The 20,289-nt window shown below is 45.4% G+C and overlaps 1 protein-coding gene across 1 annotated transcript in view; it reads left to right on the top strand.

The window, feature by feature from the left end:
• PRKCH (protein kinase C eta) overlaps positions 1 to 20,289 on the top strand; it is a 111,081-nt gene that overhangs the window by 58,177 nt on the left and 32,615 nt on the right. The window contains exon 10 of the mRNA XM_079309322.1: positions 8,502 to 8,656. Coding sequence (XP_079165448.1) covers positions 8,502 to 8,656 — 155 coding nt within the window. The remainder of the gene's footprint in view (positions 1 to 8,501; positions 8,657 to 20,289) is intronic.

Here is a 20,289-nt window from a genome sequence, read left to right as displayed (position 1 = left end):
GCCCCAAGCCCCTCTGCTGGAAGGCACTGCAAGTCAGGCTTGAAGGAGCTTGAGTTGTTCTTTACCTGGGATGGCAGGTTGGTTTTTGGGGGCTTCTTGGTTCAGGGGAATTTCCTCTCTGTCCCCTCCCTCTCCAGTGCAGATCCTGCTGGTGGTGCCCTCGTGTTGGCTTTGTGACCACAGCAGGCACAGCCAGTTTCTGCTTTCCTCTGCTCCTGTCTGGCACAGAATAAAGGCAGGCTGGTTGAAAGCACCTCTTCCTGTGGTTTGAGGGTGTTCACATCCACCAAAACCCCCTGATGTGTTTGCTGGTTCCAGCTGTCAGTGGAACTGATGTGCACCCTGCTCAGGAACTCTCCTCTTTTTCTGCACTGACACCTTGCTGTGGTCACTTTGCTGCACGAACATTTGAGGCCAGGGTGGTTTTTTTTTTTTGCAGGCAGGAGGTGAAACAAGATCAGAGTGACATTTCTGACTGTAATCTGTGAACTTTGCAGGATGTCCACGCTTGGGCCGCGCGCTGAGGCGATGCGAGCCGAGGTGAAAACATGAGCTGGGGGCTTGGAAGGGGCAGCTGCCATCACAGTGTCACAGCTCCCCAGGGTAACTCTGTGACCCCAGATGGCTGAGGGACTCTGGATACTTGCATTTTCATTAAACTGATATAAATGCCTGTCTCTGTCTGCACTGGCTGAGGGGAGAGACTGTAGCTTGGGCAAATCATCAAGCTCAGTGCAAGGGTAGCCAAGTGTGTTGCCTTTGGTTAGCCACGGTATGTGAAACTCATATTTTTTTGTCCTTAAAATCAAGGAAATTGCAGCATAAAAAGAGATGAAAATGGAATCAGTCCTGAGCAAGCAGGTACCAGTCAGTATTGAGGAGGAAGGAGAAGAACAAAACAAAGGCAGTCCAAGCCCAGAGAAGAGGTATCTAACTGAGGTGTGAGCCAGTGGTGCTTTAGGGTTCAGTCTCTCTGAATCCATATTGCTTTCCAGGTGATGCTTAAGGTGAGAAGGTGATTGACAAATCCTCACAGCAAGCTGTTTCCAAGTGCCTTTTGGGTGTTTTGGCACTCTTATTTTTTGTGAAGACCCTTGGCTGAACTTGTAGATGTCTCCAGCCTTCCCTAGCCCTGCCTGAGCCAGCAGATATTGCAGAGCTCAGTATTTTGTAAAATGGGAAGAGCTGTTGCAGGTTGGTCACTCTAAACTGAAAAGACCAAATCCAGTAGCCTTTTTGAACTGAGGGCTGTAACAAAAGCATGGTATTTACAGGGCTATTCTCTTCTGAGACACCAAGATGCCAGCAGCCAGCTAAGGGGTGCAGATGACCTATAAATCTTTAATTAACAGGTAATGTCTATAGTGTCATACACTCTAGTTCCTTATTTCTCAGTTTGTCCCCCTATAAGTTTAGTCAGTCCTTTGAATTTTTTTAATCTTTCAGGTGGGAAATTTATATAGTTTTCTTTACCATTTTAAAAGGTTGAGGAGGGAAAATTTTGTGCTTCTTCTTTCGATTTGTTTTGTATCCTTTTAATGTTCCATTTTAATGATGCTCAGTGTCTTTTTTTAAAATTGAGATTAAAAATGAGACATTTTTTGTACATAATTGGTTGGCTTATCTGAGTTCTGGTTTTTTTCTTAATTTGGCTCTCGTCTTGTTTCAAATGGAACAGATACAGGTGAATAGGATAATCATCCTTTTGCACATATGCTATGTAAAAGTTTCTAGTGAAAAGATGAGCTAATAGTGTAATGCTGCTGTGAATTAGGCTGTCTTGCAGGGAGGGGATGAGGAGGAAGGATGTGTGTATGGTTCACTTGAGTACCCCAGAAGATGCATTGTTCCAGACAAATGACTGAATTTGCCTGTTACAAAAACTCTCCAGCAAATCAGCTTGAAATGTCAGCCAAGTGGTTAAGAAAACAGGGGCAGGAATCTGGAGGATGCAGTTAAATTTGGGCTTGTTTGTTTGGTTTTTTTTTTCCCCTGGGGCAAATGGGAACTCACAACTCCCCTCAGCTCATCCTGGTTTGTGCTTGTCATTGTTGATCTCCTCTGGAATGAGCTTGGTGTTGATGCTGCAGTGTGTCCCCCAGTGCCAGGGCAGCCTTCACCCCAAGGGACCCTGCAGAGTTTATTTATGCAAGTGGCAAGAGCTAAATTATGATTCTCTGGGGATGTGTGTGTGTGCCTTGCTGCAGTGGCGTCACAGGGAGCCTGGTGGTGCCCATGTCAGCAGCATCAGAGAGCAGAGGTGGTGGGGTGATAACCAGTGATAACTGCCTCTTTTACATGGCTGTGACCATGGTTGATGACCCTTTAAAAAAGGACCTAAAAACAAGCCTGGTGTGAGGAAGTGACCTGAGATTCTCAGAAATGTGTTCACCAGCTGCCCAGCCCGGAGGAGACACCACATGCACCATATGCCCTTTCTGAGTTGGCTTCATTTTCACCTCCTTCTAGCTTAAAAAACCACCCAAAACCAGCAGAAGAAAGAAACCTTCCCTTTCTTAGCCTTTCAGCTGCATCACACAGTGATCCCTCATCTGGGTAACCCCAGGGCTGTCTGTGGCTTGGTTCCCTGAGGCAGAAGTGGTTCTTGGGGCTGGCTGGCACTTCTGCAGCCACTGCAGCAGGGAGGAAGAGCAGCTCAACAGAGCAGCACTGCAGATGGCTGTGAAACCTGCTGATGGCTGTAAAACCTGCTGCCTCTCTGTCTGGGAGTCCTGGGCCACGTGCATGGGGTTCCCTCTGAGCCAGCATGGGGCAGAGGTGTTCCTTGGTGTAGGGGCTGTGATTTGAAATCAAAGGACCAAGTCTTCAGCTGCAGTTGCAGTCAGGCAAGAGTGGCTTTGTCTAAAATTTGGGGCTGAGCTCGTTAGGTCTGCTCTTGTGCTCACACACGTCCTCTGTGCAAGGGTTGTTGTGTGACTGATTCGTGGTGAGGCTGTTCACAAGACACCTGTGAACCTTCCTGGGTTTGAAAACACGTGTAACCCCCCTGGATAACCTGTTCTCCTTAACCCTTGGAGCTGGGAGCAGCAGGTAGCTCGTGGGGATGCAGGGCTGCCTTGCTCCAAGGGCTGGGTGTAGAGGGGAGGCATTTCCAACAGGAATTCATAGAATCTGTGTATTCTGTGAAGGGCTGGGTGTGCAATCATAGAGTATGCTGAGTTGGAAGGGACCCATCAGCACCACTGAGTCCAACTGCTGGCCCTGCACAGCATCACCCCCAGGAGTCCCACCCTGTGCCTGAGAGCATTGTCCAAACCCTCCCTGAGCTCTGTCAGCCTTGGTGCTGTGAGCACTGCCCTGGGGAGCCACTTCCACTGCCCAAACACCCTCTGAGTGAAGAACCTTTCCTGATATCCAACCTAAAGCTTTCCTACACAATTTCAGGCCATTTCCTTGGCTTCACTGGGTAGCAGAGAGATCAGTGCCTGCCCCTCTGCTTCCCTCATGGGGATATTGAAGAACCACAGTGAGGGATGAGAAGCATTTCCAACAGGAATTCCAAGTTTCTGGTATGGAGGATGGGCATTTCCTCACAGAGCAACATCTAAGAGTGGGGCATGATTGTGTTAGTCCTACAAAAATAAATGCTCAGTTACAAACCTGTTTCTTATTCCTGCTCCAGATCCTGTGTGACCCAGATACAGATGGCCACTTGCACTGCTGGGGAGTTGGACATGTGGCTTTCTGGAGTTTATTTGCTTGCTCTCAGCAAGACCTAGGGCAGATTTGCTGTGTGTGGGGGTTGTGGACCACAAAGGGAGAGCATTGGGAACACTGAGAGAACCTGCCAGCTCTTGTAATTATGTTGTAATAATTTGCTTGCAAGCTCCCTAAGCCCTGCTACTCTTTTTGGAAACAGTGGAGTTTCTCTGGGAAGCAGTGACACAGCTGTCTCTGTTTGGGGAGGATTTGGAAAGCCTCCCTTCTGCTCTGCAGAGCATCATCTACCAAAACAGGGGAAAATGACTGTTTTCCTGGGAAAACCCCTTTGGCTTCAGTGAACTCAGATTGAGCCCAAAACTGATTTTCTAAGGAGTTGTGCCTGAATTATTTCCAAAAATATAAAATCCAAACTAAGTAGAATTCCTGAGCCAGGCTGATATTTTGTGGGAGAAAATTGGACCCTTGTGATTGGTGATAAGGTCCCAGGGGGTCTTTGGTCTTGTGTGGGTTGTACATGGGCATCAGCTGTGACTTCTAAGTAGAGGGTAGAAGTTGGCCATCACACTGTCCTTTTTGGGCACAGGGAGAAAAAGGATACTCTTCAAACAAAATATGGATTTTTTTTTTTTCTTCCCATGTGATGACAAAGAGGAAAGGTGTGAGGATCCAAAACAGTTTGTAGAGCTGGTGAGGACAAAGGGCTAAAGGGCTGCTTGAGATGGATTTTAGTGTTTGCAAGGGGCACTAACCAGTGTATGGATTGTCCTCCTTGGTGGCTCTTGCAGTCAGGGACTTTCTTCAAGCCCCACAAAACCCCCTAAGAAATGAACAAATATATTATAATGGGTATGTGTAGCTGCCATCAACCACTGCTGTTCTTCCAACAGACCCTGCTGAACAAATAGGGATGGAAAACAGAAATTAAAAGAAATATTTTTTTAAAAATCCAAGAAAAATAAAAGACAGCTTTCCTGTGTGAAAATTGACAGGATTAATCTCTAGGTGTAGGCCAGCCTTGAAATAAACCCTCCTGATCCCATGGATTTTGTTTCCTCCAAATTTTTTATTTTGTGTTTATTTCCTCCAAATTTAATTTTATGTTTCCTCCAAGTTTTTTGGGTTTTTTTGTTTGTTTTTTTTTTTTTTTTAATTTACAGTAACAATTGCTCTGCGAGTTTATTAATCTTGATCTCAGTCCAGGAGTGGTGCAATCTGATTTCCTCCTGTGCCTGCCACTTGCTGTGAAGCTTTTCTTGTCACTGTTTCCTGTTGACTCAAATGCTCCTTTCTTACCACGTCAAACAGAGATACCACATCAGGCAGACTTCTGGGCAAAGCACAATAGAAAAATGGACATGTGAGGAGTTCAGCTTGGGCCCTGTCAAAAAACAATCCAGCTTTCAACTCCTCCTTATTCCCACTGGTAGTCACCAAGAAAGGAGGAGACACATAACTGACTCTCAAGTCAGGTCAAATTTACAAGTGTCTGAACTATCTGCTGGTTTAAGATTCACTTTTCCTTTTTAAGTTATTTACTCAGTCTTACTCTTCTTGCTGCAAATTACCTTATTTCTTTTCTTCTTTCCTCTTTTATTTTCTGCTTGTTTCCCTCCCTCTTCTCCCCTCTTCCCCTCCTTCTTTCCCCCTTTTCCTTCCCCCCCCCCACACTTCTTTTTTAAAATAGGATACCACTGTTTATTTTATTTCTTAATGATTCCCAGGAGAGTGGCTGGTCTTTGCAGCTTTGCAAGCTGATGGTCTTCCTTAAGGGTTAAAATGGAAGGCCTTGCCTGACTTTTACATGCTATTCCCCAAAGGATGGTCATTAGTGCTGATTTTCCAAATGCTTGTTGCCAGGTGTGTAGCAGACCAGTGCACAAATACTGCATTATGAACCAGTTGTAACACCCATCCTGCTCTTTTCTTCAGCAGCCCTATGGGATTTCTGAGTGTTAGGAAACTGGGCAGACAATGAGCTGGACTTTCTTAAGATAAATTGAAAAAAAAAAATTAAAAAACAGAGTTACCCAAAGTTCTGTATCTATGCTTGACCAGTGAAATGAGCCCATGGGTGGGTGTGACCATGTAACACGTTTGGTTATACTTGCTCAGGTTTGCAGTTAGTCTGAAGCAAAAACAGTTTTTACCAAAAAGCTGCTGGAAGCAGTGATGTGAGTTTTAAAATCAGCTGTATACTGGTGCTTACCTGAGCATTTGAGAAAGAAGTAGTGTCTTTCTGTAAGCACCTTAGTAAAACAAGTACAACCAGAAGTCTGAGGTGGGTTCTGGAGTTTTGCCTACTCTGGAGAAGCTGGACATACATGTTTTAAGACAGGAAGTGTTAATTTTTGTTTCCCTGAAGGTCACCTTTAAGGAAAGAGCAGAAAATCCACGTGTTCACCTAATGCATGTTTATACAGGCATATGTATCACTTACATAAATACACACACCATCCCTCACCAGGCTGCTGGTAAATTAAATTGCTTCCTGTTGGGGATCTGGCAAGAGGGATTTCTTTTTAAGTATGGGCTTGAGGAGATGCCTGGACAAGCTGGGCTAGATAAGCATGTGTCATGTGGAGAGATCAGCAAGGAAAGAGGTGGGAAAGAATAACAAGATGTAAAAGCTGGCCTGACTGGCAAGGCAGAGGTGATACCTGTGCTGCAGCTGGAGGGACAGGCAGGCACAGCCAGGCTCAATTTCACCATCTGCAGTGAAGATGTGGCATTAATTGCTGACTGAGCTGAAGGGCCAAGGCTGGTGATGGGTTTGCACAGTTTGTGCTGCTCTGGCTCAGGCTGCTGCCCAGACAAGCCAGCTCAGGTGTCTTTCAGTGCCCTCTCACAAAGCCAGAGTGAAACAATGAGGTGCTGTTGTTTATGTGGGCTGGAGATAGCATTCAACACATGGCCTTGGTGCTGGAGTAGTGTTGGGAGAGTGCTGGGAGCAATGGTGAGGCTGCACCTCAAATTGTGTGTTCAATTTGGGACCCTCACTGCAGGAGGGACATTGAGAGGTGCTGGAGTGAGCCCAGGCAGGGACAGCAGAGCTGGGCAGGGCTCTGGAGCACAGGTCTGATGAGGAGCAGCTGAGGGAGCTGGAGAGGGCAAGAAGAGGCTCAGGGGGCACCTTCTGACCCTCTACAACTCCCTGACAGGAGGGTGGAGCAGCCAGGTGAGGGTCAGGCATTGCTCCCAGGGAACAATGGACAGGACAAGAGGAAATGGCCTCAAGTAGTGCCAGGGGAAGTTTAGATTGGGTATTAGGAACAATTTATTCACTGAAAGGGTGATCAAGCTGCCTGGAACAGTCTGCCCAGGGCAGTGGTGGAATCACCATCACTGGAGGTATTTAGAAGATGTGTAGATGTGTGGCACTTGGGGACATGGTTTGGTGGTGGGCTTGGCAGAGTTGGGTTAGTGGTTTTTGGTCTCTGAAAGTCTTTTCCAACCCAGATGAAACTATGATTTAATGATCTTTACCTTCTGGAAGGAGGCCAGAAGGAGCTGCTGGGCAGAGCCCAGGCTGGTTATGTGAAGCAAGCTGTCCTCATGTGTTACAAGCCATTTGCTTTCCTGCTCATGTCCTTTGACAAACGAGGGAATTTCTGGTTGTTTCTCTTCTGCCATTTGCATCTGAAGATGTTAATACCAGTAGTCATTTCAAGCTGGCTGACTGCCAGAAAGTGGAGCACGACAATGCTTATCCTCTTAAACTTAGAGAGGGTTTAAAAGTAGCTTGTAGATAATTAATATCAGACCTGGGAAGAAGCTTGTGGGAAAGAAGGGCAAATATTACCATCAAAAGCCTGGCTGATCTCAGTTGAATTCTATGCCTCTTTTCCAATCTTCTTGTTCCTGATATTCAGAGAAAAACTGAAACAACAAATACTGAAAGTCCTGAAACAATTGTTGAGATTTTTTAATTGGGCTGCAACAATTCCAGGGTTTATTTTTGTGCCAAATCTCTTTGTGTCCTTCCTCTCACAATCAAGTGAACACATGAGAAACTCCTACTCACTGTTGAGCACACAGCTTAAGCAAGTACCTCCCTATCTGTGGGGTTTAATAAAAACCAGAACAAAGTCAAAAAAGAAACCTCAGAGACCAGCAGCTGTGGTTAATGAACTGAACTTTATCAAACAGGCTGCTTTTCTGCTCAGCAGAAACTTTCAGTTATACTTCATCCTTATCAGTTCCTTTATTGCCCAGAGGTGTCTGCAGGTTAATCAGAGGAAAGCTGGAACCTGAGGATCCAAAAAGGAGCTGCCATGCAAGTGTATAGCAGGAAATCCCATCCTGGAAAACAGCCCACATTCTCCAGAAATAATGTTGGGATATCCTCGAGACAATGTTGTGCTGTTGTGGTGAAGCTGCAGTCTGGTTATGTACATTATGTTATGGAGCAGCTTTCCCCAGAGATCTGAGGTGTTTACTGGGGAGTGAGTGATTTTTTTTCAAATTTCTCTTGTGCCACTTAACTCAAGGAGTACTCATGAAGGGGTATCATTCTCTGCTGGTTGAGGCTAAGGATAATTCAGAGAAACCCAATGGGAGCTGATTACTGATGAGTACACAAACTTACTAACATGCCCAATCCACATGTGAACAGGAATTCATCTCACAACTGGGGTCAAAACTTTTTGGGAGGAGCCCAGGGTAAGGAGGTATTACCATGTAACTTCAGCCTTCCCCCCACTCACTCTCACACTTAATCTGTTTTTATTTAGGAGATAATAGTTTTGCTAAGTCTTTTCCAAGCCTGGGTGAGGATGTGGTTAATGCTGCTGATGTTTGTTGTGCCTGCCTGTGTGTAGGATCGCCTGTTCTTCGTGATGGAGTTTGTCAATGGTGGGGATTTGATGTTCCACATCCAGAAGTCGCGGCGCTTCGACGAAGATCGCGCCCGGTTCTACGCTGCAGAAATTATTTCAGCCCTCATGTTTCTCCATGGCAGAGGCATCATTTACAGGTGAGCTCTGCATTCTTTACTTCCCTTTGTCTGAATCCCACGGCTGAGATGAGAGCTGGAGTTTTTTTGCTTGAATAAAGAAGTGGCACTTGCTGCCCACTAGGAATGAGTTGTCAGCTGGGTCACAGAACCTCCACATTTTCCCTGCCCACTGGCCAAGGTGCACCACTCTCCAGGAGGGAGTGAAATAACTGGGCAGGCATTAAATGAAACCTTCCTAGATTTTCTGTGAGGTGAATGTAAGGATCTGTTTCTTTTGCCACAGTGTGCCATGTTATTTCAAGGCTAATAAGTGCTGGTCACACCAAAACCTCTGCTTCCCTGCAGTAGCTACTGTGTTTAAGCCCTATCTATTTCACTTACCTGTTCAGTGCCACTCATCTCAGCCATTAAAAGTGTTTTCATTCCTGCCATGGTCCTACAACAGGAGTTTTTCCTTCCTGTCCATGTCTGGCATCTTTGTGTTTTCAGCAGATTTGGAGCATTGTTGCCTCCATGAGTCAGCCTCCACTTGAGGTGTCAAGGCTGTTCTCAGGAAACTTTTTCCCATACATAGCTCTCCTTTGTTATTTGTCATTTTTCTGTACTCAGGGGGGCAGTTTGGTTATATTTTTTTCCTTTCTGTGCTGCTGAAGTGCTCCCCTGTCAGCTCAAGCATAAAGGCATAGAGCAGTCAATAATCCCAGCATGGATCAGAGTCAGACTGCTGTGCAGAGCCCTCCCTGGGCCAGCATCACCACTGGACCAGCATCCTCCCTCATGCCCCAGAGGCAGAGCAAAGCCTCTTCTGGGATGGAGTAGGACAACTGGGAGGTGTCAGCACTGACACAGTGTGGTTGTACAGAAAGGTTTCTTCCTGCCATGCTTCACAGAACATCCCTGGCATCCTTGTGCCCACAGTGCTGGGGAGGAGGAACAAACTGTTATTTTTTCTGGAATGATGTTACCTGGAATCCAGCAGCAAAGCATTTTTGAGCATGGTCTGCTGTAGCCCTGCTCAATCCCACCTGTGGCATGCCAGCACTGCAAAGAATAATGCCAAGTCTCTCTTTTTTGCTGCTTGGTTATAGTTGTATTGCAGGGATCCAGAGCTGAGTGCAGGATGGGACCAGTTCCAATCCCAGTCCAGCTCTGTTAATGCCATTTCTGTGAGTTGGGCCAAATGTCATCTGATTTGGGACTTTACATAGTTTACTCAGTCAGTAGGACATCCTCCTATGACAGATAAACTCAGGTTTGAACTCAAGAAAAGCAGAATAGCTGAGGGCTAAAGTGGCCAAAGGGCTGGGGGCTGTGCAAGAGGCACTTTCCTATCTGATGGGGAGATGATAGGATCAGTCAAGTAAAAGCAGCTTCTCTCTCTTCCTAGCTAGAGGTCCAGGGAGAAACAGATGGTCAGGTGAGGACAGAGAATATTAAAATATTTCAAGTATGAACTCATATGACATATATGGCACAGTGAAATAGAGGAGTGTCATTTTAATATTCTCCATGTCCTGAGAGCCTGAAGATGACTAGGTATATATAGCCTATATATCAAGCTCCTAAAGCACAGTGATTGTCTGTATAGAATAGCAAATCTCCTTACTCTACAGCTGGGTTTCAGTCTAATTCTTCCCTTGTGAATAATGCCAGCCGCTGAGCAGAGCCCATGCCAGATAATTACACAAATGACATTATCCTTAAAATAATGACATCCAGTAGTTATTGTCAATCATTCAGCAGCAAAACTGGGTCTGTGCATAATGTAATGCCTTGTGCTTACTGCTTGTCCTGTCTGCCCCAGCCTGCTGCCTGTCACAGGGCAGGAGTAACTGATCCCTCTGGGTTTTGGCACTCTTCAAGTGCTGCTGTAATTCATGATAGAAACTGGAGTAATTGGAAAGCTCCTCGAACAACTGCACAGGCTTTGATCCTTCTGAGAAACTGGTTAAGCTGTGGAGTCAGGTAGCTTCAGCTGCACAGGGCAGATCTGCAGGGGGCTGGGTGACTTGGTTTCTTATAATTAGTTGGGGTTCTGGAAGATGTAAGAGGAGAGAGCTGCTGGCTGGGGCTGTGCTGAGCTGAGGTTGGTTCTGAAAAGTCACAAACACCAGGCTCTGGGAGGGAGTGTGCAGGATAGAAGGGGATACTCAGAGTGGAGTGAATGCACATGTGTAAATGGATCAGATTTTATGGTAAGAATGTGAGTGCTTGCTTAGGGAGCAGGGGGCAGAGACACCAGAAATAGCCTGACCAGAAAGGATTTTACCACAGGCTCTTCAAAGTGTCATCTTTCTGGTTTCCAGAGTCAGTGGAGGAAGAGAGTTGCTGCCCTAGAATACTCAGTGGCAATTCTTTTTCTTCTGGGTTTAACAACAATGCTGTATTTTTCCTTGCCCCCTTCAAGGTTGAGCAGAATGTGCTCAATCTGCATTTACCAGTGCAGTGAGTGTTCTCCTGGTAAGTCAAGTTGCATTTGCCACAAGTGCTGCCAAAAGCTGAGTTTTCTCTTCTTTGAAATGCTAGAGAGGCTCGAGAGACAGCACTGAAAGTTCATCAAGGAATAGCTGAAACTTGTTGTTGTGGCCTGGCAGGACAGTGCTGGTGCCTGCTCAAATCAGGTGTTCATTGATTCCTCTTTCAGCCACACACAAGCAATTTGAAATAGCTGTAGAGCAAAATTTTTGCAATTGCTACTGTAAGTCCTTGAGAGTGGGGTTCTGAGGCAGATGATGCATTTTGTCTGAATATGATTTTTAATTTTAAAACTGGCCTTATAGCTGGATTAGTTCTCTCATGGGATGGTTTTCACAATTCAACTGAAATTTTCAGTGAGTTTGCTCCTCATTTTGAGGAAACTCCTTTTTTGTTACTAAGCTGTGGTCAGAATAGGAATCCTATAAACATAAATTTTATGTGTTTGGGGCTCTTTAAAAGAGTTTTCAGTTTCAAAATCCTTTCTTTTATCTTTTCATTTGCAGCACTACAAAGGAGAGATGGCTTTCTGGCCTTACCAAGAAAAGGTCTCTGTCTTGCCCTGAGATGAGATTTAGCTGTCAACTTAGCAGCACCTACTTATAGTTCCTTCCTGAAAAAAAATCAGCAGTGTAGGGGGGTTCTTTAGCCCATTATACATTCAGTCATGAAAACAATCTTTTTACATGTCACATCACAGTATGTTGTGCACCCCTAACCACAGAGGAATGGGACAAGCCTTGGATATTTGGGATCAGCTCATGATGGATGCTGCCAGGAAAATGTTAGGTAATAATCATGGTTATTGTAAATAAAATCTTTGCTCACAGGGCAATATTTGTGCACTGCTGCTTTCTCTAAGATTATTTCTAAAGGAAATTACTGTGCAGGGCTCTGTTGCACATAGATAGGTTGGTTTATCATTTTTTCTAATGGCAGTATGTGCTATTTGTCTTGAGGCAGCTCTTGCCGACTTTCACTTTCCAGTTCAGCAGTTCCAGGGTAGGGGAAGCATATTTTGGCTTCTGTGCATGCCAGAAACAAAACAAAGCAGAGTACCTGGGCAGAATTAGGTTGCACAGTGGCTTACTCAGTATGAGAGAACTGGTCCTCTCACAGTCTGCTAAAAATCAAAGAGATAGTGGATGACTTTAAGGGTTGTTTGTTTTTGGTTTTTTTTTAAGCAGGACATTTCCTTCTGTTAGAACTAGTGTAAAAATGGCAGGTCTGCCCTGCTGCCCTCAAATTCAGAGTTTGGCATAAGCTTTGGGAGTGAGCAGATCCACATGCCAAGGTCACCTACTCGCATATTGAGGGCAAATGCAAGTATTTCCTTAAATTTGGTTGTTGTGGGGTTGGATTTTTTTGGAGGAAGGGGCTTCCAGGTTTACAGCAAGATACAGTAAGTTTGTTCTAGAGGCACATAAAGCACTCAGCCCAGCCTAGTGGCACAGTCTTAATATCTATGTCAAACCTTTCTCTGTCTCTGCAAATACATCTCCCTAGCAGGGTGGGCTGAGAGGGTCTCCTTTCAGGACACCCTCCACTACCTGCAGAGGTGATGCAGCATGCAGGACACAGTGTCAGCTCTGCACCATGGGCTGGGGTGGTGGTTTTGCCAGCCTGAGGTGCAGAGCTGGACAGCAGGAACACCTCCATGGCCCAGCTCACTGCCTGGCACAGCACAGGGGCAGATCCATCCTTAGGGCTACAGGAGGTGGAACATGCAGGTGATGTAGCTGACCAGGAGCCAGAGAAGCTGAAAGGCTGGTGGGAAGTTCTGGTTATTGGCTGGCTGAAGGATGTTGTTTTTTTCCTGAGGGTTCAGGCTGGTCAGCTCATTTCACTGCCTTTGTGTCTGTATTGATGTTTCTAATGCAGCTGACCCCTCTGGAGGTGGTGGGACCTGCTGGTGCCCTATCCCACCCCTGGATGTGGGATGGAGTGCAAAGAATCCCTGTGCTCTGGTGTGCTGGTCCTGTGACTCTATGGTGTTTCATAGGATGCTTGGTTCTTTTGGAAGGCAAAAGATAATTATGCAATTATCCAGACAAGAACATGGTCTGGCTTTGGGGCTGAACTCCAGTTCTCAGGGAAAATAAAATAAGCATATAAACAATGTTTACTACTCTGTGTGCTGCCTAAGAGCATCTCCTTAGTGTGTGGGGGACTTATGACAGGGAAAAATGTTTTCCTCTGGGATCTGGAAAGATTGCAGGATACTGGCCAGGTCTCTGCCATCATCACCTTTTCTTTGTGAGGAGACCCATCAGGTCTGCAGCTGTGTGTCTCATGACTGTTGGCTTTTATAGGGAATGAGCTTTTTGCAACAGGTTAATTCCCTGCCAGTTCAAACAATGAGCCTGTGACACTTGAAGGAAGCTTTACATAAGCCTTTTATGGAGACCAGTTTTGCTGGAAAGACTCCTGTTAACTGAAACAACACTAAGGTCTCTTTCAGCAAAATCAATTAAAAATTCCTAATTGCATACAGCCAGTTAGCAGAGCAACTTTTATTAGTGTGCTGTTTGCTTTTTCCATGGGTCAAGACAGTGCAGACATGGGATTCCTTATGTTCACCCTTTTCTGTTTTTTAGTTTTTTTGTTTGGTATTTTTTTCTTTTTGCAACTGGTAGTTTTCTTTATTCTCATCTCATGCCCTTTTCCACATCTGGAGCCAGATCTTGTTTTCCCTGAAGTCAAGGGGCTTCCCCCAGGGAGGTAAATGAGCAGTAGAACTGGATCTGTGGCTGATAGCAGCAGTGCTCTGCAAGGCAAACTGCCTGGCTGGGGGGCTGTCCAGGGCTATCCAGGGATTACTGGTGGTTTGCTTAGGTGCTGCTCACAGCTTTGTTTTCTTGGCAAATAAAGATAAGCCTTTGGTTCAGTGAGGTGTTTTTAAGCTTTTCTGAAAGAGAAAGACCTTATAGCCTGGAGACCTGATATCAGCCTTTTAATATCAAAGAGGGGTCTACAAGAAGGCTGGAGAGAGACTTTTTGCAAGGGTATGCAGTGATAAGACAAGGGAGAATGGCCTTAAGCTGAAAAAGGATAGATGGAGGTTAGATACTGAAAAGAATTTCTTTACTGTGAGGTTTCTGGCACAGGTTGTCTAGAGAAGCTGTGGGTGTCCCATCCCTGGAAGTGATGGCAGACAGGACAAGGGAAGGTGTCCCTGTCCTTGGCAGTGGGGGTTGGAATGAGATGATCTTTAAGGTGTGTTCCAACCCAAACTGTTTTATTGCTCAATGAAAGTTTTTGTTTGAATGTGATACAGAGAATGCCTCTGTAGGTAATCTTTGCTGATTTGATGTATTTTGTGCCTCTCTTCCCCATGGATTCTCTGTGTGGGCAGAGTTGTTTGCATCTGAGGAAAGGCTGGGAAACAACTCAACCAGTGCCAAAATGGGTGTGAGTCTCCATAACCTCAGCTGTGAGATCTGCTGTCACTACAAGAACTCTGTTTGGGAGAGCTCTGAGGCTCAGTGCTGTGTGGGATTGGGGCCCCAAAGACCAGAGTGGATATAAATGTAAGCAGAACAAAATGAAGGATGTGCTGTGTTCTGAGAGCAGCAGAAGGGATGAAATATAAGCTGATTATCTGGTGAATGAGTGAAGCAAATCAGCTAAAAGCTGCAAACTGGCACAGAATAGCCCATCAGCAATCCCATCCTTACAACAACTGCTTAGTGTAGAAGAGGAATTTTCATGCTGGAAACACTTCATTCAGCTTTAGAAAAAATAAAGGGATGTCTCTCAGGGTCAGAAATGTAGTGATGTTTGTGGCTATCTTATCTGACAGTCAACAGCTCTTGTAGACTGATTTGTGCTTCTAGACAGTGCATCTTCCACAGAGTTTTCCACTCAGATGTGGTTGTTGCATGCTTGTGAGATGGGCTCTTTTACAGCCTCTGGCAAGCACTGCTTAAAGGGCTGTTTCTCTGCACTTGATCAAATGGAAAGTGCAGAGAGGGAAAAAAAAAAAACCCAGCCTCTCACGTTTCCATGTCATGTTTAATCAGTCAGAGTGCAGGACAGTTTAGTCCTGATTTACAGTTGTGCTTACGAAGAGCTGTCCTGTTTTGAGATGCACAGATCAGATCTCTGTGCCCCATTGACTCCACTGTATATCGTCTGTGAACTTTGGTGGAACTTTCCACATGACTAAGGACTACTGAATAGCCTGCAGAAGTTGTTGGCTCTGCTGGTGTCTACTTTTCCTTTATGGTTATTTAAAGGGACTGATTTGAAACCTGCAAACCCTGCACATAATGAGTTTGTATAAATCATTAAAAAGTCCAGCTCGAAGGGGCCTCAAGAGTTTGTGTAGTTCATCCACCTGCCCCAAGGCTGGAGAACCTTTGCCTGAATGCCAGTCTCTCCTACTTTCACTCTTTTTTGGTGTAGCTGCTACATTTGTATATAAAAACGTGAACTCTTACAGGCACAGACTCATTTAGTGAATGCTTGCAATGAGAGCTCGGTGTTGTTTGAGAATTCTGCAATAAAAATAAGCAGTACTGCTCATCTGTGGAGGGGATAAGTGATTAGATGTGAGTTCTGTTCTGGCATTCTTTTTGTGACTAATGCATCCTCATGGAGGCATTTCACAATTAAAGAGCATGCAAATGCAATTAAGAAATAGCTATGTGTAACAATTGCAGACAAGTTTGCAAAGAAAGGAGACTTAGAAATCAGAATTAGGCTCAATCTTTTAAATCTCAGAGCACTGGGGAATATTTACATTAGAACTTTTGAAACTAAGAAAGTTTTCTACAAAAATACTGGTTTTCTGTCTTTCCTGCTCTCTTCATTGTATTTTAAAGGCATAGAGGTCACCAGAAGGAGAAAACATAAAAACTGAAATATATTGTATGTTACTTAAAATGTATTTTTTAAAACTGCTTGTAAATATTACTGTAATGTTTTTAGCCAGAACTGCTCATCTGATTTTTAACATGTTCTCTGATACCAAGGGCATTCAGGTATATGATTTCACACATTTTGAAAACATTTGCTCTCCAGATCTCCAGAACTGCCCAGCATTAATCCAGTAATTTTATTGATCTCTGTACCCATCTCAAAATGAGAAAGCTTTCAGTGTCACTCTCTGAGAACATGAGCCCTGGGTTGGCATTAGGGAGCTGATATATATAGCTGGGGAAAAGGTCTCTCTGTCAACCTTAATAAATGTTTTGTACAACTTCTTGAAAGAAGGATTATGCTGACAAAATGCTGTTGCATCTGCTTCTCTGACTTGCTGAAATGGAAGGTTTCTTGCATCACAACGTGTTGCACTGAGTGAAGTTGCTGTATTTGTGAGGGACACAGTGAGAGACTGTGTTGAAATATTTGGCCTGCAGCAACAGCTGTAGTTATCCAGGGAGAATTTGACTTACTCTTTTAGCTGCAGCAAGACTGGTACCTGATGTTTCCTTGGTCAATAATTCCAATGTTTAGATCTTGTTCTTTATGCTGGGGAGCAGGTGGGTTTCTCTTCTTTTATGCAAGCAGAGGAATTTTGTAAAGCCACCTAGCAACTTTAATATCAGTGGTGCATCACTTGTCTATAGGTTCTATTTCAGAGCTGCCTGTAGTGATACAGATACTAACAAAAAATAATAACACACTGGAAATTTTCAAGTATTCCAGGGTAGTGCTGCAGTAATAAGTGTTTTACAATTCAGAATTTCTGTGGGAGAGAATTCCCTCTTCTGCCAGTGGTACCCTGGGCAGGATGGTTGGCACAGCTTTATTTCTGCTCTCTGTGTGCCAGCTGAGCTGGTGCTGGGGCTTGTCCTTGGCTGCTGGTGCAGGCCAGGCTGCTGTTTATGGGCCTGTTCTCATGGAGCAAGGGCACAGCATTGCTCATCATTTGGCCTCTGAGTCATGGCACCTTTGCTGTTAATAGGATGGAGAACCTCCCCTTTTATGAGGCTGTACCTGAGGGCACAATTCAATCTTGGAATTGTATTACCTGGTTATTATTCCACTGAAGCAGTGGCAGTATTCCAGCTGACAACAATGGAAAGGGGAGCAAGCCTTCAAGTCTCAACCATGTACAAATGTGATATATTCAGAAACATGGAGATCCTCCGTGCTCTGAGCTGATTTCTCCTGAATCAATTAAAGTTTCACAAGCACAATTTATTATTAACAGCCAGAGCTGCTTTCACAAATCTCTCAGCAGTGTGGTAGGGGAGTGCTCATGAATCAAGAAAATTACTTCCAAGTAGGAGATGTTATTTGCCAGCTAAATCCCTGATCCAGGCATAGTGCCACAGCTAAGCCTGTCCAATAGGATGTGTGTGTTCACATCTGAAGCATTTCTGATCTGAAGCATTTTTGTCGTGGTGTCTGGCCAGAGTGGGTCATGCCATCTTTGGTTGTTGTGCTGGAAAAGGAAGGGGGATGGAGGAGGGGGCAAGTTGGGAAAAGCAGGGCTGGCTGTGCAGGGTGGCAGGGGGCATTGTGCCATGTGCAAACCTGTATGGCAGCAGGGGCAGGAGGAAGTGCTCCCTTCAGACTCCAAGGACATTGCTGTCAGCCAGCCTGGGCTCTGGCAGTGAGGCTGCTGTGTGTCTCAGTGTCCAGACTCTGTGGCACTTGTGCTCAGTCTGAGCTGGTGTGTGACATTTAGCAAGCAGGCTGTGGGTTTTCTCCTCCCCTCTCTGGATCTTGTTACGTTCCTTTTGACATTTACCTGGGCATGAAAATGTAGCAGGGTCCCATGTCCTTGCTGTCTGGTGCCTAAAAGCTGAGTTAGTGTGCTTTGTAGTTCTGGTTGTGTGTATCTCTTAACCCTAAGTTGAGGAATTGTATGCTTATCTGTGCTTTGGGGATTTTGACACAGTCTTATCAAGTTAATGCAACCTTTGACATTTCCTGCACCTTCTCTTTTTTTTTACTTTATAACCATTCTTCTTAGCTGGAGTTCCTCATTCCCATATTACTCATGTAATTTCTCATATATTTTGAGCAGTATTTTGAAACTTGGTGCCCAAACAGCAACTTTACAGCCAAAATTTCTACCTTCAGACCCTGTCGAGCACAGAGGGAGCAAAAACCTTGGCAGCTGACTCCTGTTTCTTGCTGCTCTGCCCAGCCTTGATAAATGAGAAAGCCAAGGAGACAGTGTGACTCCTGCCAGCTGGCCAAGCTCCCAAAGAGGTAGTCCACCCACTGGGAAGGTCAGGCAGCACTGCCTGGCCACTCCACCCTTGCAACAGCACAGAGTGTGAAGCCAGAGCTCATCTGCCAGTCCTGCTCCTGCTGGGGTCTCACTGGGGCCAGGGCCAGCCCTGGAGAGTGACAGCTCTCAGTGTCCTTTTTGCTGCTTGGGATGCAGCAAGCCAGGGCAGATTCAGGCAGTCAGCACATCTCACACTGCAGAGTTGATTTTGAGGTTGAGATGGGCCATGGATGGCAGCTGATCTGCTGGTGGTAGGTTTGAGATAGGATGGTGTAACTCCCACCTGAATTGATGTTTTTCCCCCTATCCTTACACAAAGAGAAAATGCCCAAATAAGCCTTTGTGCCACCATATCTATTAAATAAGTATCTTTTATCAGTGACTGAGCCACTTGAAACATAATTCCCTGTCTGCTTTCCAAAAAGGCAATACTAAACTGTGCTGCTTCTTGGAACTCATGAGATTTTGGAAATGAGCCAGAGCAAAGGGAAACCAGCTTTCAAACCCCTAAAGCCACAGGTTATCTGTGGCTTGAGTGGGCTGAAGTTGGATTCATGCATGGAAAGTCTCTATGTCACAGATCCCCCTACACTCTTTTGATCTTGTGGAATTGCCCTGCTCACTCAAACTGGTGATTGCCCTGACAGGGATAGCCCCAGGGGAAGGGCAGCTATTTGGTGTGATAAAATTAATGGGAAACTTCTTGTAGCCTACCCTGTTTACTGCCCCTCATCATCTTGACTCAGAGCTGCCTTGGGGTCCTTCAGGACTGACAGTTTTCCCAAGCCACAGGACAGTCAGGAGAAGTTCTGCCAGAACTGTTGGATGCTGCTTCCCAGCATCAGCCTGTGGCCAGGAAGCAAGGCAGCAAATGCCAAATATTGCCAGTAAGCTTCTGTTGGAATGGGGACACATGGAAGAGAGAGGATGGTGTTTGGAGGCCTGGCTGTTGCCTGTGCATGAGTTAAATGTGGCATGGAGTGTTGGGGATCTCACATTCTGTCATGTCTAGGGCAGGGTAATTGAAGTCACTGTTCTACTGCCTGAGAGCCTTCCCTACTTTCTCTTTGCTTTCTTACAACCAGGCTCATGCTGAATTTCTCTACTTCTTCTTCAGGGAAGCTCCTGATATTTCCAAGTCTTTGCTCTGCCTGTGTCTTCCTTGGCACCTTGCTGTGGTTTGGGGTAGTTCAGGTTGTTCTCCTGGGGGATGCAGTTAAAGCACAACTGTCCTTCAGCAGAGCTGGGTTATAGAAATAAGCACACCATTCCCATACCATCCCTATTTCCCTGGAGCCCCATGTGTAAGGATGCCTGGAGCCTCTGGGTGTAGCACAGGCACTGCTGACTCCCAGGCTTTCTTTGGGCTGTGCTGGCACAGCCATGCATAGCACTGGCCAAGTGAGTGTCTGTCCCAGCACTGTTATGTAAGGAGGAATTTCAGCATTAATTACCTGTCTTGGCTTTGGGTTTCATTCTGCCTCTCCAGACACCAGAATGAGTCTCAGAAGATTAAGTGTGGCTTCCACAATCAAAACAAACTTCATTTCACAGACTCTGGGCTTTGCTGCTTTCTGCCAGGAGCATCCACTCTTCTGGGATGTTTTCCCTTTGTTTCCCTGCCACTGAGGAGGGACAGCAGTTTTTCTGGAGATGCTGCCGAGCATAGCTAACATGCTCAAGTATTTGAGCTGCAGGGAAGCTGGCACTTCCAGTCAGGCCAATTAAAAGGAAAAAATTAACATTTCCCTTTGCTCTCAGCCACTTTCCTGCATTCTGAAGGGCTGGAGGAGGGAGGGATGCCATCAGAGCTGTAGAGGTTGGCTGGGACAGAAGTGTGTGCTGGGCCAGAGGTATCTGTGTGGATCATGTTCTCCCTAATGGCTTTCCTCCCCCCATCTGAAGTCATTAATGCTCGTTAAGCCAGGATGGAAACAAACCCAAACAACAACAGTCTACAAAATAATTCCATCACTCCAGACTG

The sequence above is a fragment of the Erithacus rubecula genome (genome assembly GCF_903797595.1).
Source record: "Erithacus rubecula genome assembly, chromosome: 6".
In the NCBI taxonomy this organism is placed as follows: domain Eukaryota; kingdom Metazoa; phylum Chordata; class Aves; order Passeriformes; family Muscicapidae; genus Erithacus; species Erithacus rubecula.
Note: the sequence above shows the minus strand (reverse complement) of the source record. Positions and strands in the feature narration are given on the sequence as shown.